The sequence below is a fragment of the Eublepharis macularius genome, chromosome 10, assembly GCF_028583425.1.
Source record: "Eublepharis macularius isolate TG4126 chromosome 10, MPM_Emac_v1.0, whole genome shotgun sequence".
Classification (NCBI taxonomy): domain Eukaryota; kingdom Metazoa; phylum Chordata; class Lepidosauria; order Squamata; family Eublepharidae; genus Eublepharis; species Eublepharis macularius.
The window spans coordinates 85,445,191-85,469,236 of record NC_072799.1 but is presented as its reverse complement, the minus strand read 5'-3'; the positions used below and the strand labels follow the sequence as shown (position 1 = coordinate 85,469,236).

Genomic DNA, 24,046 nt, shown 5'->3' with positions numbered 1-24,046 from the left:
GTCACATGGCTGTTGGCCCCGCCCCCTGCTCAGTGCTGCTCAGCGGCGTGGAGGGCCATCTCAACTCCCCTCTGTCTGGAGAGCAGGGGGCGGGGCCAACAGCCATGTGACCATTTTCAAGAGGTTCCGGAACTCCGTTCCACTGCATTCCAGCTGAAAAAAAGCCCTGTTCACCATTCGTGTCAGTGAAGAAAGCCTCACTGCACCAATACAGCAGGAGTAAAGCAGGTGATGTTCCCTGGCCCTTCTAAATTGGATGGGCTTGCTTATTGGTCTGAGCAGCCTGGAGCCTTCCTCTTGTACTTCCCCTTTACTCCCTTTCTGCCTTCACCTCATTTCATTCTTAACTGAACAGGAACCAGGTTGGAGGGCAACACTATACACAACGGTACAGCAGAAACGTCCTGGACACTTGTTTCTTCAGACAATTCTCCTTGAAAACATGTTTAAAGTGGTTTTATCCAAGACTGGCAAAAACCACTAGCGGAAGAAAAACCAATAATACACAGCAGTGTTAGAGAAAGAGAGTCAGCATGGAGGGAGGGAGAGACGGGCTTTCAACCTTCCATCATCCCTGCAGCTGAACTACCTAAGGATCCCATTCCACCACTGGGGGTGGGGAATCCCCCACTTTCACCTTCCCCCCCCCCCGCCCCGCTGCCACTCACCTGGCCAGCGGAGGAGAAGGGCATGGAAATGGGCCTCCCGGGCAAGCGCCTGGGGGCAGCACAACGACGTCACTCCCAGGAGTGACGTCATTGCATTGCCCCAAGAGCGTGCGCACTTTGCAGCGGGCTGATTTGGGCCCCAAACGGGACAAAGGAGGCCCAAATCAGCCTGTTGCAAAGTGCGTGCTTCTGCACCCACAATGTTGATGTCACCTGGAACTGACATCACTGCAAGTGAAGCATGCTGGGGCAACAAGAAAGGTAAGCGCTAGGTCCCCAGCCTCCCGCTGGGATGGTAAAGGGACCTGACAACCCTAGAACTGCCCCACCCTGTAGTGGTAGAATTGATTCTGTACAAGGCTGTGCAGCGGATACATTTGGTCTGGCTCTGACAACAAGAGGCAAACCTGTCTGCCACTATTACAGTTCTAGTACGAGTTTCTGGAGCAAAGTTTGGAGGTCTGTGAATGGGGCATACTCTAAACCACAGAACTGAACATGCTTAAAGAAGAGGTTGTAAATCAGGAGGTCCTGTCCTGTCTTTTTAAAGGGAAATTACAAAACAGGGAATTAATAATTTTGATCTGTTATTCTGGAACAAGCCCTAAAAACTCACAGAGGGTAGCATAGAAAAGGAGGGGGTGTAGAGAAATGATGAATTGGGAAATACTGGAGCAGCTGGATTGGATGTGATTTCCTTGGAAGGTCAATACCAGTAATTACGAGGCCGATAAATTGTTGAAACTTCATTTATGACATAATGGGAAGCTATAAAATGATTCCCAAGTAAGAAAGCCAAACTTAAAAATCCAGCTGTTTGTAGAAATTTTCTACAACATTCTCTTATCATACACAGATTTAGAGAGAATTTTTTTAACCTAAAATGAATAAATCTGAGAAAAACCCAAAGCCAACCATTTAGCAACTGTAATTTCTTGTTTTTCAAAACAACCCCCACCCCTAGCCCAAATTACTTGGCCATTACTTTTGATAGTCAACATTTTGAAATACACACTTTAAATTAGTTTATAAGACATTAACAGTGCAATCCTAAACAGAATTACTCCAGTCTACGTCAGCTGAAATCAATGGGCTTAGACTGGAATAACTCTACTTGAGATTGCACTGAAAAATGCTATTTTAAATCTAAAAGATTCTTTTCTTTCCTACTCAAAACCACTTTGCATAACATGAATTTAACCTGCCACTCAGATTTTACTTGATTAAACAGGTAGTGGTAAGCAGCCAAATTCTTACTGTTTATCCACTCTGAGGCCCATTTGATCTCCTTAATGGACCACAGCAAATTGTTCAAGTTGGCAAGATGCACTGATTTGAAACTTTCACCTCTCCTTGCCTTTTTAAACCTAGTATCACCTTGGATGGGTAATATGACGGAAGCAACAGTAGTTAAAGTCCAATTTGCGGCCAAGCCAGGGACTGCAGCCCTCCAGTCAGATGCGATGGGCCCCAAAGGGACTTGTGAACATTCTCTTTTTTTTGACAAATACTCGGCACGGCGAAACCGATCTGTTCCCATGCCTCAATGTCAGCATGCTGCATCCAGTTTGGGGGCTGCAACTTGTGTCAACCTAATCACATTGCATGTGTTTTGGCAAGGTAGGGTTGCCATCCCCCCGTCTGAGGCAGGGGATCCCCCGATCCCACCCTTCCCACCCCGCTCCCACTTACCCACCTGGTGGGGGGGGCGCTCCCTGGGGTGCCCCCTCCCTGGGGGGCATGCTCCCACCACTGCCGGCGCCAGGGTTTCTGGCGCCTGTGGCACCCCCCCCCCGCGCGTGCCACGGACTGCGCGATGATGTCATCGTGTGATGACGTCATCGCACAGCACAAGCCGGGGGCATTAGCCGGCGGATGGCTGGGGTGGCGGGCGGAGGCTGCTCCGCACTCCGCACGTGGCCCTGGCAGCGGCTCGTGGCTGCTGCGCCTGGCTGGGTCGTGTGGTGGTGGTGGCGGTGGCAGCGGCACCGGGCTGGCTGGCTGCAGCAGCTGCAGGCCAGCCACGCCAGCTCTGCGGCGCACGCCTCCACCCCCGACACCCCCTCCGGCACCTCTCCAGTGCCCTCTCGCCTGAGGCCACCGCCTACCTGGCCTCTATGGGCACGCTGGCCCTGGCTCCCACACAGCGAGAGCAGGCGACGGCGGCAGTGAAAGCAGGCTGCTCTCAATGCCGCCACTGCTGCCAGCATCACCTGCTTATGCCGCCGCTTGCTCTCACAGTGCGGGAGCTGCAGTGCTGGCGAAAACGGCTTGCAATGGCGAGAGCAAGTGGTGGTGGCGGCAGCAAGAGCGGCTCACTATCATCAGTGCCAGTGCCTCCTGCTGCTTGCTTTCGCCGCTGCAGGCTGCTTTCACCAGTGCAGCGGTGGTGTCATCAGGCGCCGCTGGTGACAGTGAGCCACTCTCGCTGCTGCTGCTGTTGCCGTCACCACCACAAGCGAGCTGCAGTGGTGGCGGCCAGGAGAAAGGGGACACAAGCACCCTTTCTCTCTCGCGCGTGATGATGCCAGTCCCAGAAGTGCCGTCATCACGCATGCCAAGAAGTTGAAAAAAGAAAAAAAGGTAGGGTGGGTGCCAGGATCCCAGTCCCCTGCCGGAGGACACGAGGGACCTGGCAACCCGGCGGTTAAGGCCATTTTTACCATGCTGCAATGCCACCTGCACACACACACACCTGATGGAAGAAAGCAGGGCTCTCTTTTTCAGCTTCTACTAAACTATTCAACCCCTTTGGCTCTTTATCAATGGAGGGCAACTGCCTTTCTGCATGGTGCGCTGCAAGGTGAGACACACGCGTAGGCGGGAATCTGCACAGCCCGCTTCCTGGCATGGTTGGGTGTACCTAAGCCCATCGCTTTCAAGAGGCTTAGGTGCACGTAAGTTCGGACAGGTTCAGACTGCAAGACCCAGACCAGGTATGTTATGGCCTAAACAGGCTCGCTCTGTTTTTCGGATGACGAAAGCAGGAAGGCAGCAGCAGGCCCCAGCAACACGTCCTGTATACTGTGTCAACAGAACATCAAAGCCCCACAGCACGACAGGAGCCGGGGCTCCTGCCTTCCTGCAAGATCGCTAAGGCAACCCAAAACGGCGCCCCCAAGTCTCACGAGAGCTCAGGAGCTATTTTAATGCCCTTTGGAACCTTATGCATCCCAGATGCATGTGGAGATCGTGCAAACCCCTTGGCAGTTGTGGAAGAGGGATGAGAATTTTCTGCATTTCTGGAGGTTCCCACTGATAGGCAGAAATCCTCCCCCTTCACACCTGGCCTTGATGTGCAGATTTTGCTATCTGGTTGGGAGCAAGGACTTTGAAATAAAATACAGTGACGATTCCTGTGAAATAAGCAGCCCGAACAGAAGTTAAAAATAGGCATTCCTAAACCTCTCTCACCATTGTTCGATCGGATAATACTTTGCCAGCCTGAATGACCACATACCAACTTCAGGTTGGAAACCTCTCCATGTTTCTAGTTAATGGCCTATGTCACTGCCATAGTTTAGGTGGGGAGCCATGTTGGTCTGCAGTAGAACAGCTGGATTTGAGTTCACTGGCACCTTAGATCTTGTTGATTTTCGGCGTTGGAAGAAAGGAACTCTAAACCTCAAAAGCTTGCGCTCTGAAAGTCTTGAAGGTCTCTAAGGTACCACTGGACTTAAATCCTGCTGTGCCACTGCAATATTGCACAAATAGAAAATGTTCTAATTTTATGGGTTTACCGACATGCCTCAGAAATGCCTCTTCTTGCTTCCTGGATATAAATCCACTCTCTCCTGCTAGCTGTAGTTAAGAGGCTACGTTCTGCTACCAACACCCAGCTTCTGCTGTTCCTAATCCACTGTCATCTTTGTTGATACACTTAAAATGTTGAGATTTTGACAAAGCACTGTGTTGAGCGGAAGAAGGCTTAGAGGCCATGTTCACTGAGATAAAAGCAGCTGCACTTGATTTGCTAAAAAATAAATCTTTACAAACAAACAAAATTAAAATAGTCACAGAGCTTGAAAAGAAGATGCTGATAAATACAAGACATCTATCTCAAGGTCTCTTCTCAGCAGTCATAATTCCTCCAGGCCAATGAAAACCCTAGTTGGGCAACTGACACAAAAACTTTGCATGCATCACGAATTAAGCCTCTCCTTTTCCACTGCTTCTTGCCAATCATTGTTCAACACAATTTTTTCTTCCTTCAGAGAACTCCCTAATTCTCTTCCCTTAATTAGCAGTGCATGAGTTTTTTTGAAGAATTAAATTTGCTTTCAAACAAGTCCTAGAAGGCAACAACGTATTAAGCCGTTCAAGTGTACAGGATGACACTTAAGAAACCACCTGACCAAATACGGGAAGGAATCCCCCCGCCCAAAAACCATACAATGATCAGAAGCCTCATCACAAATGGAGTAAGGCTTCCATCAAGTTTAAGTTCCATCAAGCTTCCAGAACCACCACAGAATAGGCTTTGGGCCCTTTCAACTGTATTCTGCCCCTAGTGAGACTCCAGGCTACCTTACCAAATAATAACAATAACAACAATAATGATAATTTATTAATCTTATATTCCACTCTCCCTGTTTGTGTGGGTTCAGACTGGATAACAACCATGGATAAAATCACATTTAAAACCATAAATAAAAATATACAGATTGATGAACATCTCTTGACAACAGATCCACATTACCCAGCCCCAAACCAAACACGCCGTGGGGACAGGGGATGGAGAAGTAATAGGTCTGCCAGCCTCCAGGTGGAGATCCCCCGGAATCACAGCTGGTCTCCAGGCCACAGAGATCAGTTCCCCTGGAGGAAATGGCTACTTTTGGGGCTGGACTCTATGGAATTATGCCACGCCAAGGTCCTTTCCCTCCCCAAACCCCATTTTCTCCAGGTTTCTCCAGGTTTCACCCCCCCCCCCCAGATCTCCAGGAATTTCCCAACTTGGAGCTGGCAACCCTAAGAAGATAATCAACTGGTGGCAAAAAATGGGTGGGAAGACACAGTAACCCCTCCCCCAACTGGAGACTGGCAGGAAGAACTCGTCCAAGCCCCAACCTCAACTATATGCCTGGTGGAAAATCTACATCTTACAAGTCTGCCCAGGCCCAAGTCTCAGCAGAAAGAGAGTTTCACCAGGCTGGGGCCAGGACCGAAAAGACCCTGGCTCTGGTTGAGGCTCGGTGAGCCTCTCTGGGGCCGGGGACCACTAGCAGCTGTTTATCGGCAGATCAGAGTACCCTCCAGGCAGGGTTGCCAGGTCCCCCGACCCCCCCCCCCCAGTGGGAGATCTGGGGCCTGGCTCCTCCCTTGGGTTTTCCTTTTCCCTAGCTTCTGTGATGACATCGAATCAGCCCCAATTAGGCCCAATTTGGGCCCAATTCAGCCAGATTCTGGCCCAAATCAGGCTGCTGTGGTGCGCAGGGGTGCACCGTGCTGCCTGGAACCGTGCTGCGCTACCCTGGGGCATGACCTGGGAGGCACGCTCCCCCAGCCAGCGAGGTAAGCAGGGGCAGGGGTGAAGGGTGGGAGTGGGAGATCCCCCATCCTTGGCAGGGGACTGGCATCCCTACCTCCAAGGCACGTATGGTGAGAGGTTGTCCGGCATGATAACAACTACCATGAAAATAACTTAAAGTAATCTCAAAAATACCAATAACCACAGTTAATGAAATAAATACTTCCTCATTGAAAGTAAGAAGTGGAAAATGAATAATGCGTAAGTGAAATAGGGATCAAGCATAAAATTACTGTGATCATCTGGTACAACTTTACTGCCATCATCATCATCATAAGCTTTATTGCAACAGCTCACAGTCTTAGCAATTGACATCAACAGCATCAAAATTATAATACAACAATCTCAACAACAGCAAAAACTCTTATATACATAAAAATTTTATAACAATAATCAGGATCACAACAAAATTTAAATTAAAACCAACAATTCAAGTAATTCAGCCCAATAGTCATAGAACTGGAGAGGACATCTAGTCCAACTTCCTCCACAATGCAGGAAATTCACAACTACCTCCCCCCACACCACCAGTGACCCCTGCTCCATACCCAGAAGACTGCAAAACGCCGTCAGGATCCCCAGCCAAACTGGCCTGGGGAAAATTGCTTCCAGACCCCAAAATACATAATCCATCAGCCACAACAACAGGAGATGGTTTTATTAAGGCCTTTGTCACCCTTGCAACAAACTCTGCCATTTGCAGCGTTATCCATCTGCTTTTGTTGGCAAGTAATATACTTTATCATTATCCAGTCTCCCAGGATATTATAATAAAATATCCCCAAGATATTTTTCATGTTCTAACGCAACTCTTGGGCAACAGATGGCCACATGTCCTAAGTCTTCGATAGAATTCTGATCCCCAATACAGACAAATATTGTACCATATTTTTCATGAGGGGGTTCTTGGTTATAAGATTGTGCAAGAGAAAAAAATGCCCCATGTTAAGCTCAGAAATCAGAGGGTTGGCTAAGTTTTAAACATGGAGGGATTTGGGGGGAGGAAACTGCACTGTTTCTGAAAAGATGCCACAAAGCTTCCTTTTTTGTGGTCTGATCGAGACAGAAAGGCAGAGGGGAGGGGGGGGGAAGGACCTGGAAAGATTTTGTTTTAGAAATTTATATCCTGCTTTTCTTCTCAATAGGGACCCCAAGCAGTTTACAACAACACGGCCCTCCCCTCCTCCACTATGCTCAAAACAACAACGCTGTTATGTCCTGGCCCGAGAAAGAGTCACCCATGATAGAGTGGGGATCAAAACCCGCCTGTCCCAGATCCCGGTCCCACATGACACAATGCTGGCTTAACTTGATAAGTATAAGAAATACGTGCAGAATGCAGAAGCAACTGAAAAACAAAGGAGAGGAGGGGTAAAAACCTAGGACAGGAGGGTGCTGGCTTACACAACCTGTAAGAAGCCCATCCTGTGACATTGTCCCTTCTACTTCTGTCAACGCCCTAGAGAAAGATGCACTTCCTGTATCTTAACAAAGATATGCAAAGGGGAAGAGGAAATAACCTGAAGCAATCTAGGAAAAAACCCCAGTATTCTTAAATTCACGTGAACAGAGGACATGAACATCCCCATAGGATTCAACACAACTTTGAGATGTCATTACACAAGTACAGCCAATATGCATCTTCACAGGTGTTTTATCAAATTCTGTAGGCATTGGCAACATTTTAGGAGAATTCTCAGATTTGTTAGTGAAACCAAATTAGCAATGAAGCGTACATCCTGTATGATGATAAAAATATTTATTTAAGACACTCTAAAATTAATCGTTGAGTGCCCCCTATACATACTAAAGGAAGGGCAAAAGGGGCAAAGGTGAATGCATGTTTTGATCTGTTTCTTAGTCTGGTACTATCAGATTTATTAACAGCGACAAATTCCCAAGAGCCCATTAAGCTGAGCTACCCTGTTATGTTTCTTAACAGAGAGTATGTGAGGAACTTCCATTATTTATACTTCCTGCAAGAAGGACACACAAATAATCCAGCTCTCCATTCCTTTTCCCAGAAAGGGAGTGGGCAAAAAGTTTAAAAAATAAAATGACAGCTTAGTTTAGGAGGAATATATCAGCATTAACCAAATGGCTTCTTACTATTGTGTGCACATTACTACTTGTTAAACTGGGTGTCTCGCAACCTACTAAGAGGTGAGGAAATATCACGCCCCTGCTTTCTAAGATTTCCCACAGGGTGCAATCTGGGTGGCAAATACGTTACTCAAAGCCTATAATACTCTGGGACAAGCCCCCTTGCCCTGGGATAGCTCGGTCATCCATACCAGTCTGCCCAATTAAGGCACAGATATGTGCTTAAATGCATGAGAAGACTGTATTGAACCAGGCAATTAGTTTACCAAACACCTAAAATACACAGTAGTACTTGCCACTTTAGTTTTAATCTAGTCTTCTGTAAATATGCAAAGAAAATAATATCTAGTAGGAATAGCAGCTTCCCTACTCAAATGCTCCAAATGCAATTTAAAGGACCCACAGAAATACAGAAATTAGCTAGATGATTTTTAGCGTGATACCAGAAAAAGGAACAGCGAGAAAGCTTCACAGGCAAACTCATGACCCTTTTGAATGAGTTTGGCCAAGGCCCAAGATATCAAATGAAATTATTTCAAGAGCAAAACAGAATAGCAACCTTCACAGCTACAGTCCTATTTCCACTGAAACAAATGAGACTTTCAAATAGGTCTGTTCAGGCCTGAGGCACAAGGCAAGCTATCAGTGTTCCATCCAGCTGTCTCCCCGAGGATGCTTGGCATGTTGTTGTTATAGCTCAGAGCTGTAGTAATTCTGAAGCTATGTCCTACTGGATAGAATATTGGACACAATGACTCTCCATCTGGAGCGCTTCACTGCCCCCCTATTGCTCTACTGTTTCAAGTATGTCCTGTAGTGTAGCAGTTAAGAAGTTGGGCTGTGGTGCAACACATTGCTGGTTCGAATCTCACTACTGCCATGAACTCACCAGGTGGTCTTGGGTAAGCCCCTCCTCTCAGCCCAGCACCCCAGTTGCATTGCGGGGATAACAGTAACACTGACTTTGTCCACCACTCTGAGAGTGACACTAATCTGTCCAGAAGAGTGATATACTAATGAACTGTTATTATAAAAGTTCAGACTGTGGGATGAGGGGAACATAGTTTTTATGAGAACTCAAGGGAGCCAGTTTGGTGTAGCGGTGAAGAGCGGCAGGACTCTAATGTGGAGAGCCAGGTTTGATTCCCCACTCCGCTGCTTGAAGGCAGCTGAGTGACCTTGGGTCAGTCATGGCTCTCTCAGAGCTCTCTCAGCCCCACCCACCTGACAGGGTGATTGTCACGAGGATAACAACAACGCACTTTGTAAACTGCTCTGAGTGGGTGTTAAGTTGTCCTGAAGGGCAGTATATAAAATGAGTGTTGTTATTATTATCCTTGTAAGGCCTCTTCTTTTAAATATAAAAGGCCAAGTTTTATTCCAATCCACGTGGCTTGCAAAGATACAGTGTATGGATGGGAACTTTTGGAAGCCAGATGTGGCCGTGTAGCCCTGAGGATCAGAAGGCAGGACTCCTGAGGGTGGCAAACCCAGAATTCTCTCATGCAGCACAAAGCTATCAAAAAGAACTTCCACAGAATCATTACCCTCTCCTAACACCACCCGCCCCGCCATGGTATTCCAGACTCATTATTATTGGAATGGTGGAATTTACAAGACTGTGAGGCAACAGAGCCTAAAGAAGAGAAACTCATCCCACTAATTCAGTCTCTCTGCTGGAAAAACATCAGCCTTCACATTCCTTGATATTTATCAGCCATAGAATCAAAAACAAACAAGACATCTTGACATCCTGTGCCACATAGAATTATTTAAAAGTCACCGTGACCCCCCTCGTAGCACAACTAAAGTGAGACATTGCTTGACTCCTTGGGATTAATTTCCTAGATGCCCAACACAGATTCTGAGCTTTAAAATACCTAGAAAATCTTGTAAATTGTTGGTCAAGATTTTACTTGTGGGGAAAAATATTTAAACATACAGAGTAAAGGGCCTGGCACAACCCAAGCAATTGCAATTATTTTTGACTTTGAAATGGTGTAATGCCCAAGAATCCTTTACAGTTACAGAGGGGCTGCAGGGGGGTGGTGGGTGGTATTATGCAGTCCTGGACTACACAACGCAGCCTCTTGGGCTGGGAAAATGTCCAGGTTTGCTCTGTAGTAAAGTTCAGTGCTGATACCATTTCATCACCTCACGTATCTAGATATAGCTCCTCTGACAGCAGCCCTCTATAAAGACTCTCTTTTTACAAAGGGAGGAAACAGAAGCCAATGGGCAGTTCTGTTACCAGGCTATCCCCAACAAGTCCATGGCTGACCTGTGATTCAATCCTCTTTCTCCCAGGTTTATTTGCTACTTTAAAAAATAAAGCTTGGCAGATACAGCACTAAGGCCTGATTAGACAGGGCTGCAAGAAGCACAAGTTTGTGCGAAACGGGGATCCATGAATCTCACTGTTGTGGGAAAGATTTGTGGGTCCCACTTCAGACACACAGGAACGGTCTGATCACACGAAGCCACCTTCTATTAAGGGCCAACATATATGCTGCACTTTATGCACACATTCTCAGTCTACAGGGTTGTTGTGAGGATAAAATGGTGGAGAGGGTAATGACATAAGCCGTTTTGGGTTCCCACTGAAAACAAGTAAAAGCAAGGTTGGAGCCTGGTTCAGATTGGGACCATTGGAGGGGTTCCTGCTTTCCCCATGCCACTTTTGGGAGCTGAAAGAGGCCAGAGACTGTGGGTTGCATTATTTGGTCCATTTCAGTGCATGAGCACTTGTTATGAGCCTGGGCCTAGTGGTTCTGGGGAAGCCTGCACTAAAGTGACTGCAGGGCCTACATTTCCTAGGTTCCCTTTGGCCCCTGTGATTGGGTAAGAGGGGATTCTGAGGAAAATTGCACCAATAGAGAAGTAGGGGGGTGGTGCCTGAGAGACGGGATAAAAGGCTTCACCACAGTAGGAGGGGTTCACTCCTAGGGAGCAGAGCTGAGGAGAGGCTGGTGCAGATGGGGGGATCCCTCATCCAGAAGTAGGGTTGCCAGGTCCCTCAAGTCCCCTGACAGGAGGTCAGGAGCCGAGCACATACTTTTCTGTGTGATGTCATTCCACTGCCTGGGAGCACTCCTGCGGTCACTGAATTGGCCCGCTGTGGGGTGTGATTTGGCCCAAATTGGGCTGCTATGGGCACGCAAGCGCACCGTGCCATCCAGGGGCATGCCATGCCTCTGGGGGAGGGACAGCCTTGGGGGCATACCCCGTGCTGGCCAGATAAGTGGGGAGGAAGGTGGGAGCAGGGCTTCCCTGCCCCAGGTGGGGGAATGGCACCCCTATCCAGAAGGGGGGAGACAGTTGGAAGCCAGTTGCCAGGAGACAGTTAAGAACGGTCTAGTTAGACACATTAGAGTGTGTTAGTTTGTTTGTTCACCAACTTTTACTATTCTATTTTACAAAGTTTTGAATACCTTAACTGGGAAGTCAAGGGCATGATCAGAGCCTAAATAGATTGGAACCTTTTAAATAAACCTTTTAGATAAAAGTTCTTTATTATTCTGCCTGGGTCCTCATGCCTCATTCAGTCACATAATAAATCAAACCTTCTGGGAAAGAGTAAACAGAAGGGGCTGGTTGGATACTCTGGGCCCTTCCGAGGAATAGAATCATAGAGTTGGAAGGGGCCATACAGACCATCTAGTCCGACCCCCTGCCCAGTGCAGGATGAGTCTAAAGGAAACCCGTACCAGAGTGGTGGCAGCCTCAGGAGAGCTTCCCTGGGCCTCACCCAGCTGTGACAGCACCGAATGCTGAGTCAGGCCCCTGGGCTTCCACAATTAGTATCGTTTCCTCCATCCAGTAGCAACTCTCCAGGACCTCGGGGGGGGGGGGGAGGTCTTTCACATCACCTGCTACCTGGGCTTTTTAACTGGAGATGCTGGGGCTGAACTGGGGAACTTTCCTCCATGCAAAGCTGATGTTCTACCACTGAGCCCCAGCTCCTGGTCCTAGTCGCTTTTGGACATTTACTATTATCCTTCTCCAAAATCACCATCTTGAGACATCAACCCAGAAAGTTCCATGCAGGACAGTTAGTATCGGATTGGGTTATACTTCTGGAACAAGCATAAACGGGAAGGGGAAACATCTGAAGTTATTTTTATGCCTGTAGCTCTTCAGGCAATTTGTGCAATGCAAGGGTGGGTCTAGCATTGTCTGGAGCCTGTCAGTTCGGCTGCATAGCCTCATTTCCTCCTTCCTGTTGCTAGTGAAGTATGAGAAACTCTTGTTTACAATACTGGACCATCCTGTGTGACACGTCTCAATCCCCCCCATTCCCTTTCCTAGGCCGCAGGTTTCAGCTATTTCCCCGCTGATGTCTATGGGGAAACGTCAGCATGTTGTATTGATCCCCTCCCCACAAAAACGCAGGTTGTACCCTATCATACTGCTTTGCACAAAAGTACTTAGGGCCAGAGAGACATTGTGTTCAACAGCCTCTGCAACATAGATTCCAACGTGATACTCCTGCAAGCATATGGCATCTGACCGAAAGGGCAGAATTGGATATTAAACGGATGTGGAAACATATGAACTTGCCTTATATTGAGCTAGCTCATTGACTCATTCACCCCAATCTTGTACACTCAAGATCCATTTTTGTACCTAGAAATGCCAGGGCTGGAAGCCAGAACTTCTGCCTCTAAAGCATGTAAGGTAGTGCCCCTGTCTTTTTATAGTAAGGCAAAAGGGATAGTTTTAATGGGTGGGGATTCCATTCATGCATTCATTTCAGATACTTCTGTATCAGATCAACAGTGTCTCATATGAATACAAAATACTTCTCACCTTTAAAATCAATACTAATATTACTTTGTCTACTTATCAATATAGGCAGCTGCACTTGTTAAAAACAAATCGCTGGCTTATTGGCAAAGTTTATTTCACTTGGTATGGGTGAATATAATTCTGTATAACATCAGACTCAAAGAGAAGTGGTGTGTTATGTCTGTGCAAAACAGACATTTATGACCAAGGCTCAAATTGAGACTGCATCTCAATGCAAGTTCTTTGATGAGCTCTGAACATTGTACTGCTCAGGTAGTTCCCTGTTTATTCTAAAATGGTCAAGGGTGGGGAAAAAACCCTTCTATAAATACAATTATCTTACAGGCTGTAAAAGGGCTGATGACACGAGCATTGCTCTTGCTGTGCAGCCTAAACCATCCACAGATGATATTTGCATTTTTCATAAATATTCTACTTGTGATTTCTCCTGCTAGAGACTTCTTAAGATTTCTCCTGTGAAATCTTAGAAGGGACATAACTTTAATTTATTGGAGACCCATGAACTTCCATGTAAAAAGTCCCTTACAACAATTAACGGCTTCTCCTGAATCTCATAAAACTGAAAGGAAAGCGACAAAAGTGGATGGCCAAATCCACTTTTGTGGCATAAATCCCAAAGAACTTAAAAAACAACAACAACCTGGACACAGCTGCTTCAGAAATCAGACTGAAATGGGGCATTGCAGAACGGCTGGGAGTAAGGACTTTGGAGCACATCTGTATAACATTCACTTTTGCCATTCCCTGGAGTGAAAGCATGTGCAGGGAATCACAATCTGGGCTTGTAGATAGCTACTCACCATAGCTAGAGCAGAAGATATGCTGCCCTATGCATGGTGGGCAGCAGAGAATGGAGCAAGGGTGTAACTTGCAGGGGGGCCAATCAACCAGCTGCTGCTCCCTCAACACCACTGCCTGTTCACATTGGGGAGTGGAGGGGGGCACAGCATAATAATAATGCCATCATCATCGTCATCATCATCATCACGCCGAACTCAATTTAGATGGTATATGCAGGAGTGGTGGTGTTGATTCCCAGATTGTAACTGGGAAGTCAAGGGCATGATCAGAGTTTACACAGATTGGAACTGGCCTCATTCAAGAATTTTGCCCCTCGATTCGGTTTCATTTTCTCAGCCATGTAAATCGCTGGCTTATTGGCAAAGTTTATTTCACTTGGTATGGGTGAATATAATTCTGTATAACATCAGACTCAAAGAGAAGTGGTGTGTTATGTCTGTGCAAAACAGACATTTATGACCAAGGCTCAAATTGAGACTGCATCTCAATGCAAGTTCTTTGATGAGCTCTGAACATTGTACTGCTCAGGTAGTTCCCTGTTTATTCTAAAATGGTCAAGGGTGGGGAAAAAACCCTTCTATAAATACAATTATCTTACAGGCTGTAAAAGGGCTGATGACACGAGCATTGCTCTTGCTGTGCAGCCTAAACCATCCACAGATGATATTTGCATTTTTCATAAATATTCTACTTGTGATTTCTCCTGCTAGAGACTTCTTAAGATTTCTCCTGTGAAATCTTAGAAGGGACATAACTTTAATTTATTGGAGACCCATGAACTTCCATGTAAAAAGTCCCTTACAACAATTAACGGCTTCTCCTGAATCTCATAAAACTGAAAGGAAAGCGACAAAAGTGGATGGCCAAATCCACTTTTGTGGCATAAATCCCAAAGAACTTAAAAAACAACAACAACCTGGACACAGCTGCTTCAGAAATCAGACTGAAATGGGGCATTGCAGAACGGCTGGGAGTAAGGACTTTGGAGCACATCTGTATAACATTCACTTTTGCCATTCCCTGGAGTGAAAGCATGTGCAGGGAATCACAATCTGGGCTTGTAGATAGCTACTCACCATAGCTAGAGCAGAAGATATGCTGCCCTATGCATGGTGGGCAGCAGAGAATGGAGCAAGGGTGTAACTTGCAGGGGGGCCAATCAACCAGCTGCTGCTCCCTCAACACCACTGCCTGTTCACATTGGGGAGTGGAGGGGGGCACAGCATAATAATAATGCCATCATCATCGTCATCATCATCATCACGCCGAACTCAATTTAGATGGTATATGCAGGAGTGGTGGTGTTGATTCCCAGATTGTAACTGGGAAGTCAAGGGCATGATCAGAGTTTACACAGATTGGAACTGGCCTCATTCAAGAATTTTGCCCCTCGATTCGGTTTCATTTTCTCAGCCATGTCGGACGCTCCTCTTCGCGGGCTCGAGAGGAAGCGCTCGAGCACCCTGTCCGGGCGGCTGATCTGCGAAGATTAGCCCCCAAAACTCCCAGTGAGGGAGGCTGGGTCCGGGACGCTGCGGGAAGAGCCCCCCGGAATCAATGCGGGGGGTTAATTGCCCGTTTGTCCCTACGGAGGCCGGCGGACGTGCGCGGCGCCTCGAGTGCTGCCAGGCCATGGAAAACGGCAAAGAGCAGAATTAGGCGAGAGCCTGCAAGTAAGCGAATCCCTTCTGATACTACAAGCGTGTGAAGGAGTGGTGGGATCTGAAGCTAAGAAGGCTTGTTCTCCCCCTTTGCTGAGTTTCAGAATCCGGCTGGCGGTCCCCCCCCCCTAAAATGGCAACAAAAAAACAAAGTCCTGCCCTGGGCAAGTCAGTTTCGGCTGCCCTAAAGGGAGAGTCGTTGGAGGAGGTAGTGCGGAGGGCGGTTGGTGAAGCTATAAAACCCTTTGTTGACAAGCTGAATGAAACAGATCAAAGGGTGGGCTTAATTGAGAGAGAAGTGAAAACCATTAAGGAAGCAGCGGGGGGGGGGCAGAGAAGTCTGCTCGGGAAAGTGCGTCACTCGTGAAGGCTACGAATAAAGAGCTCAAACTGGTGGAGAATCAGCTGATCGGGCTACAAGTGGAACGAACACAGACAATTTTGCGTCTCCAGAATGTGAAAGAGGAGGAAAATGAGGATTTACGGGGTCTGGTCTCGGAGCTATTGGCGACACCCGCGAGGGCAACTAAAGAAGAAGTAAAAAGCGCCATTTTGGAAGTCCGTCGGGCTACTTCAAAATATGCAATGAAGCGTCAGTTGCCTCGCGAGATCATTATTGATTTTTCATCTAAGAGGATCCGGGACACTATCCTATATAATTCATACAATGCGGATTTGGACTTTTGGGGTAATAAAGTTAAGATATTGAAAGACGTCCCATTTCTAGTTCGGAAAAGACGTTTTAAGTATAAAAAGTTCGCAGCTCTTCTGAGAGAACGTGGAATAAAGTACAAATGGTTATTTCTGGAAGGAATCTGGTTCAGTCACAAAGATCAAGCTTTCAAGTTATTATCAGAAGATCAACTAAGGGATTTTGAGGATAAAAATCCGGAATTCCAGTGCACCAAGCAAGACGAAAAGGAGAAGTCTGAGGGGGAGGGGGAGGAAATGAGCACGGCGGCTGCAGCTGCTCAGAGAGAATTGCGTCCGGGACCCAGGAGGGGAAGAAAAATTTAATTTGAATTTAAATTGTAATTTGCATTTAGTAAGGTCAACCACTCCATCAATATAATATAAAGCTTTAACTTTTGAATAATGGCAGTATGAAGGGAAAACATGAAACGTAGTGTTTAGTGTTTGTAGATTACCTTCCCCTTTCCCCCCCCCCTTCCCTTTCTTTTTTTTCTCCTTTCCTTCCCATCCCTTGTGCTATTGTAGTCTTTTGTAGTTACTGTTTTGTAGGGTATGTATGTATGTAGTAGTTTTGTATGTTAGATATTGAAAAATAAAAAATATTTAAAAAAAAAAAAAGAATTTTGCCCCTCGATGGCTAGCTGGTGGTAACAAGTAGGAGAGTAGTTAGGGTGGGATTTTGCTTGTAGGCGCTTGCAAGACTGTGCATTTTTTAATTCGGCCCCTAGTAACTCATAGCGAGTAATGACTGCCTCCAAGTGATCCAACAAAGGCACTGTACAAAAGTGGATTCTCCTCTTTTAGGCCACAGACGACCCACAAAGGTATGCGTGGGCAAGTAAAAAAAAAATTATAGGTTTGGAAACTTATTTTGACAATTGGCTTCGGTGCTTCTTCTGTGGTTAGAAAATCAAAGTAGAAGTTTCCAGTAGAATGATGCCACGCCTGATTCAACTTGAGATACCCCAACAGGGCAAGCCCATCATATTAAGAGACTGAGCAGTCAGTTAGTTATGGTGCAGGTTAATGAAGGGTCCAGCAACAAACCTACTGGCCAGATGGTGGTGGAGAGTGCCCTCAAGTCACAACTGACTTATGGCAACCCCTGGCGGGGTTTTCATGTCATGAGGCTAACAGAGGTGGTTTGCCATCTCCTGCCTCTGCTACCCTAGTTTTCATTGGACATCTTCCTACCCAATCACTAAGGCCCACCCTGAGATCTGACCAGATCAGGCTCCCCTGGGTTATCCGGGTCAGAGCACATACTGAATTAATCAAACTATGAGCAGCTGATAGATGCTCACATATCAAAAATACTCCACAACCTGCTTGACTATTATTGTCCTCCCATTGCAAATAGCATTGTAAATATAACCAGGGCTAGAATATCCCTACTTCTGGGAATTTCTTGATCAGTAGCTCCCATCAGCTCATGACAAAAAATGCATTTGTAATTGATGACCATGATAAAGTTACAATCCCTCAAACCACAAGCTCTGCACTTCAAATTAATGGCCCCTGAGCAAGGCCTCCAGTCAGATCTTAAAACTATGGCGGGGTGGGGTGGGGGGTGGAGTGGGGAGGCGATATCCTGGGAGAAGGTGTCCCTCCCTACGTAGTCTCTGGACACTTGAACCTAGCAGATTGTGCGTTTGAACTCCTATTGCTGGTGTCTGAGGAACACAAGAGAGCTGTTCCCCAAAGGGTGACACATGAACCTGCCTTAGAATGAATCAGCTCCATCAAGGTCAGTACTACTTGTTCAGACTAGGAGCGACTCTCCAGGGCCACCTTCACATCACCTGATTCTTTTACCCAAACATGCCAAGTATTGAATTTAGGATTTTCTGCAGGCCAGGCAGATGAGCCACAGCCTCTCCCAAGTTTTTTTGTGGGGAGGAGACACTGCTCAGCGAATAACCCATCCTTTGCAAGCATCACATCCCAGGTTCAATCCCAGCCATCTTCAGTTAAAAGGATCTCGGGCAGCAGGGCTCCTATACTGACAGGCAGTGAGCAGTACTGGCAGAGGCAGACCAAGCTCAGCAGAAGGCAAACTTTTTCTATGGTCATCTGTGCCTCTGGCAGTGAGGATGAACAGCAAAAGCGGAAGTCGCTGGCACACGTGCATTTTCAAAGGGAGGGTGGCTGTTTGTTGTCTTGATGCAAAAAACAAACTCCTTCAAAACAGTTTGAAGAAGGGTGATAAATAACCTGCATGATTAATTTACCATGAATAACTATTTTTTCTACCAAGAAGCAAATTGGATACATTTTTTTAAAAAATTACAAGAGTACCACTATTAACAATGACTGGTAAATGCTCACTTTAAAGGGGAAGAGGAGCAAAAGAAAACCTTAAAGAACAACACTCAGCCCAGCCAGCTAGACAATTATTCTAAATGCAATATATCTAATTGACTGCTATCCCAGGACAGGCTCCATTAGCTTAATAGAAACATTTTGTTCACAACGATGCTCCAAGCATGCCATTGGCAGGTCTGTGTGAAGGCAGGCTGGTACCCAAGGTAGCCAGACAACAAAAAGAGTTTGTTTTCTGTTTGTTTTGGAAATGCCAGGTATTGTTTATGACTGGCAGGGGGTGCTGCTCCTAGAAAGGGATCAAAGGTTTGCAGAGTGACATCATCAGGCTGTGAGGGGGGTGGGATGGGGGGTCCTCGGGAGCCACCAGACTAATTATTGCAAACTTCAAAAGGGGATTGTTAGCTTCCTTCTCTTGAGCACTTAGAAAAAAGCCACACGCCCTAATGTAACCCTTTCAGCTCTGGACTCCCCCTTTCAAAGTTGCTCTTGCACAGATAGATCAAGATGGGTAGTCATGTTAGTCTGTCCATAGCAGTAGAAAAGAGCAAGTGTCCAGTAGCACCTATAAGACTAACAACATTTGTGGTAGGGTATGAGCTTTCGGGAGTCACAGCTCACTTCTTCAGCAAGAGTCCAGTAGCACCTATAAGACTAACAACATTTGTGGTAGGGTATGAGCTTTCGGGAGTCACAGCTCACTTCTTCAGATACAGCTAGAATGTGAGTCTATCGGTTCTTATATCTTGGTGAGTGGAAGTATGACAAATATCAGATATAAGGACAGATGGATTCACATTCTAGCTGTATCTAAATAAGTGCGCTGTGACTCCAGAAAGCTCATACCCTACCACAAACGTTGTTAGTCTTATAGGTGCTACTGGACTCTTGCACAGATGAATACCATCTCAGAGATGGGGGGCACACTTCAGGGAAAGCTGCCCACATGGTTTCCGACACTCCTGTTCTGTTTTCCCTCGGAGCTTCCAGATTACTTTCATTTGGGAAAAGTGCCGGTCATTTTCTCATCTCACCGGTAGCGATATTTTTTTTTACTACCAAGACACTGGCCGGACTCGAACCTGCCCCAGCCCCTTTGTTTCAGCGTCTGGGTAAGCAGAACGAGAATCTCCCGCAGCTTCGCTTCGCCCCTGAGCAGCTCGAGCCCGAGAAGCCGGCCGGGGCAGGCTTCGGCGCCTGAAACGAAGCCGACCCTCCGAAGGAGGCGGCCGCCGAGGGCGAGCAGCAGGAGGGACGGGCCCCCGCAGGCAGCCCGGCCAGCGCGCCTCCGGGCCCGGCTCCGGCTCTCGCCCGACGGCCCGCCCGCGCCCTTTCGACTCTGCCTGCCGGAGCCGGCGGGGGCAAAGGGCGCGCCGAGGGAAGCGCCGGAGCTCCAGCCCGCCGCCGCCTCCCCGGCCCGGCCCGGCCCGGCCCGCAAGCGGCTCGACCCGCAGCTTCGCCTCGGAGCTCCTCGAGGGAAGGCGAGCGAGGGCCGCCCGGGCTGGAGGAGGGCGCCGGCGGGGCGCGATGGCTTTGGACCCGCCCGAGCCCCCTCGGCCCTTCGCGGCTTTCCTGCCCGGCGAGGCGCCTCTGAGCGCGTGCAGAGCGCCGCTCGGCCCCGCGCCCGCCCGCCCGCCGCGGGAGCGCCACTTACGCGTCAGGATCATGGCCCGCCGCTTCTGGGTGCGCCTCGGAGGGGGCCCCGGCGCCGCCAGCTGCATGCGAAGAAGCGCCCGCAGCGCAGCGCCTCAGCCCCGCCGCGCTCTCCGTCCCGGCCCCGGCCCCGCGCCGCCCGCCGCGCCGCCCGCGAGCCCTTCAGGCGCCAGGCAGCCCATCCGCCCGCGCCGGCGCCCCGCCTCCGGTCCCTGCCCGTCGAGGAAGCGCCCGCAGCGGCCAGCCAGGAGCAGAGCCGGGATGCGGAGGGGGATGCGGGGCCGCCGGGCGCTCGCCTTCGGAAAGCCGCTCCTGCCCGGCGCGGCGGCTAGAAGAAACTGCAGCGCAGCGCCGAGGCCCCGCCCCGCCCGCCCCGCCCGGGTCCCTGCCTGGGCGCTCTTCGCCGCTTTTCCCGGCAGCTGCTCTATTGGCCTTAAGGCCGAGAGGAAGAGCGGAAAAGCGAGCCGGGAAGAAAAGCCCAAGCAGAGCAGGGCCGCCTGCTGCCAACTAAGAGCAGAGGGGCTTACAGCTCTAGCAGAGAAGCGCGGGAGCCTCTCGAGTAGCGCCGAGAAGACTAACACAGTTGGTGGCAGGGGGTGAGCTTTCGCCAGCCACAGCTCCCTTCTGAAAAAAAGCTCATCCCCCTAAGAAGAAGTGAGCCGCGGCTTACGAAAGCTCATCCCCCCTCCCACCAACTTTGTTAGTCTTATAGGCTCTAGTGGACTCTCGCTCTTTTCTGCTGCTTCAAACAGGGTAACACTGCTACTGCCCATCTTGATCTCACTCTAACAGAGGAAAGGGCTCACTGAACTCAGAGGAGCTGCAGAACCCAGCTGTAAGGGCTAAGCCCCCCCCCCCCCGTCCCTTGCATATTTACTGAAAAATGAATCCCACCTAGTTCGACAAGTTTTGGGTAGTCTTAGGCTCATTGGTGTACAATGTTTAGATTTTCCGCTCTATCTAATACCATTACAGCAGGCACTCACAGTTTTGATGGGCACTTCTAGACTGCAATCCTATGCATGCTTTGTAGGAATAGAAAAGAGCAAAAGTTCAGTAGCACCTACTGGACTCTTGCTCTTTTCTGCTGCTCCAGACAAACATGGCTACCCATCTTGATCTTGCTTTTGTCCCACTGAAAGTAGGATTATTTTTATTTTATTTTATTTACTGGTCCACCTTTGTCACTGAAGCCTCTTCTACACCAGGGACATAAGTCTTCACTTTCCGTGAAGTCAAGCTGAAAGGCATGGGATTGGCTTGGATCGCACCTCTCGTGTTTGGTCTGCATCTGCCCCCTTTTGTCATATTTGGGCAGCTCCGTTCTGGCTGGTTCTCAGGTTGAGAACTGGGGGGCAGGGGACATGGACCATGACAACCTGCCCACCCTCAACAAGCAGGCAGCTTTTTAAAAACTTTCTATTAGCAACAGAAGTGGAGGAAAATGGGGGTGAAATTGACAGCCTCTGCTACTTTGCTAGGAGGTGAACTTGACAAAGGTACATCAGTTTCAGTTGTACCCTCTCTGCAAAAAGAATGAAAGGGGATCTTCCCTCTCCTTGCTTTCAAACCAGCAATTCATTGATCCTGCACAGGACTTAATATTTAAACCAAAAAAAAAAGGGGGGGGAGGATAGGAGAGGAATGAGGGAGGAGAGAGAGGAAAAAGAGGAGAGGGGGAGTGGCTGGATAGACGAGAGTAGTCAATCACAATGAAGTGGGCTGGCAGGGGGCAGGAGAGGGAGAAAGAGGGTGGAGCACCCAAAAATGGAATGAGTGCACGGGGAAACAGCAGAGCACAAAGTAGATTTTTTTAAAAAGGCATGATTGTACTAATCTCGCACTATGTAATCCACCTTGAGTCTCAGTGAGAAAGGTGCCCTATAAATGACATTGAATGAATGAATGAATGAATGAATGAATGAATGAATGAATGAATGAATGAGCGCTCCCAGGAAAGCTGCAGAAAAGCTGCATAGTGGTGGAGTGACTACTCATGGTGGCAAATCTGGTGCAGATGGTCAGGAAAAAAACACTACAGTATGGGAGCTAAAATGGCGAAACTGACCGGTGCAGAAGGGGTTCCAGGCTCAAGGCAGATTTACACAGTGTGAGTCAGTACAGTCAATTTCAAAGCTGTTTCAACAAGCAATGGTGTTTTCCACCTGCACGCTTACATTAGGTTGTCTGGATATTTGATCTGCCAGAATCTGATCTGATTTGGGGATTCTGTAATTCCGCACTTAAGGGAGTCAAACCAAATTGGTGTCTGTTTATTTTTTTCTGCGCTAGGAAAATGCTCTTGTTTCTGCTCTGGACTTTCTGGGAAACACCTCAGTTTTGTCAGTTGATTGGTAATACCAACTATAGAAGATTGGATTTATAAATTGCTGTACGTGGTGGAGATGGACAAAATGACAAGAAAACTTAAAGATCTTGATCCAGGACAATTTATTGCTGATTGGGGGAAATTGAAGCAATATTTAGAAAAAAAATGGGATGTGAAGGGAGAATTGTGGCAGTTTGAGAACTATTAAAATGTGATGTTGTAAACAGAAGAGATAAGCGACTTTACCATTAAGGGGGAATTTAATTATTACAATCTAAGCTAGTATTATGTTTAAACAAATCTTACTTAGAATATAGAGTTTGATCAAGGAAGAGTAAAATGGACACATTGGTGGATTAGTGATTTTAATATAGTATATATATAAAACAATTTGAATATGCTTAGAGTAAGAAATATTACGATATATGTGTTATAGAAGAATATAAGTGAAGTCAAGTTAAGTAATAAGAAGGGTTGGAAAGGGTTGGAAAGCTGTTGGAAGTTGATAAGGAGGGGGGAGGAAAGGGTGGGGGTTAGAGTAAATTAGATATGATGGGAATGTATGTATTAAATATGAAATATAAACTCACCAATAAAAAATTTAAAAAAAAAGTTTTGTCAGTTGATTGGCTGAGGAAACTTGCAAGTTTTTTTTAAGGCACCAATATTGCAATTGTTATTTTAAAAAACAAATTAAAATACCAAAAAAGAATGGACTAAAAAGTTCAGGAAGCACACAGGGTGATAGGGTATAAAAATGCACATTTACAGAGATTTAAAACTAACAAGAATTCAATACAGAGTAGAAAAAATGTAAAAACAGAGCATAAGCAATTCCAAGACTGACATATTAAACAACATAGAAACTATCCAGTAGAATCATACTCAACAGCAGCAGACAGCACATAGTAGTAAAATCTATAGTCCCTCCCTATTCCTTGGTGGTAGAGAGTGCTGTCAAATCATAGCTGACTTATGGCGACCCCTGTTGGGTTTTTCATGGCAAGAGACTAACAGAGGTGGTCGGCCATTGCCTGCCTCTGCAACCGTGGTCTCTGTTGGAGGTCTCCCATCCAATTACTAACCAAGGCTGACCCTGCTTAACTTCTGAGATCTGATGAGATCAGGCTCACCTGGGCTATCCAAGTCAGGGCATCCCTTTACTTATGCATCCCTTTTGAGATCAGTTCTTTACAGTACCGCCCTCCTACCTGAGTAAAAAGCCCTCTTGAATAATCCAGTTTTGCATTGCTTGTGGGAAGCCAGGAGAGTGGGAGCTTTCTTGACCTCTTCAGGTAGGCCATAGAAAATTCTACCACAGAAAATGCGTATCACAGGTAGCCGTTGATTTTTCCCATGTGCAAAGTGGTACTTGCAGAAGGGCCTGTCCGGATAAGTGAAGCTGCCGTGGTGGAACACAGGGAGAGAAGTGGCCCCATAGATAAGATGGACCAAGGACATGGAGCTTCGTATGTAA

The 24,046-nt window shown here is 47.4% G+C and overlaps 1 protein-coding gene across 4 annotated transcripts in view; it reads right to left on the bottom strand.

Annotated features, from left to right (window-relative positions):
* DLC1 (DLC1 Rho GTPase activating protein) overlaps window positions 1–24,046 on the bottom strand; it is a 348,838-nt gene that overhangs the window by 46,555 nt on the left and 278,237 nt on the right. For 2 of the 4 annotated variants that reach the window (XM_054989510.1, XM_054989511.1), the window contains exon 1: window positions 20,242–20,350. The exons of the other annotated variants lie outside the window; for them this stretch is intronic. In XM_054989510.1, the coding sequence (XP_054845485.1) occupies window positions 20,242–20,308 (67 nt within the window). In that variant the 5' untranslated portion in view covers window positions 20,309–20,350. Of the gene's footprint in view, window positions 1–20,241; window positions 20,351–24,046 lie in introns of those variants that run through there. 4 annotated transcript variants of the gene reach the window in all.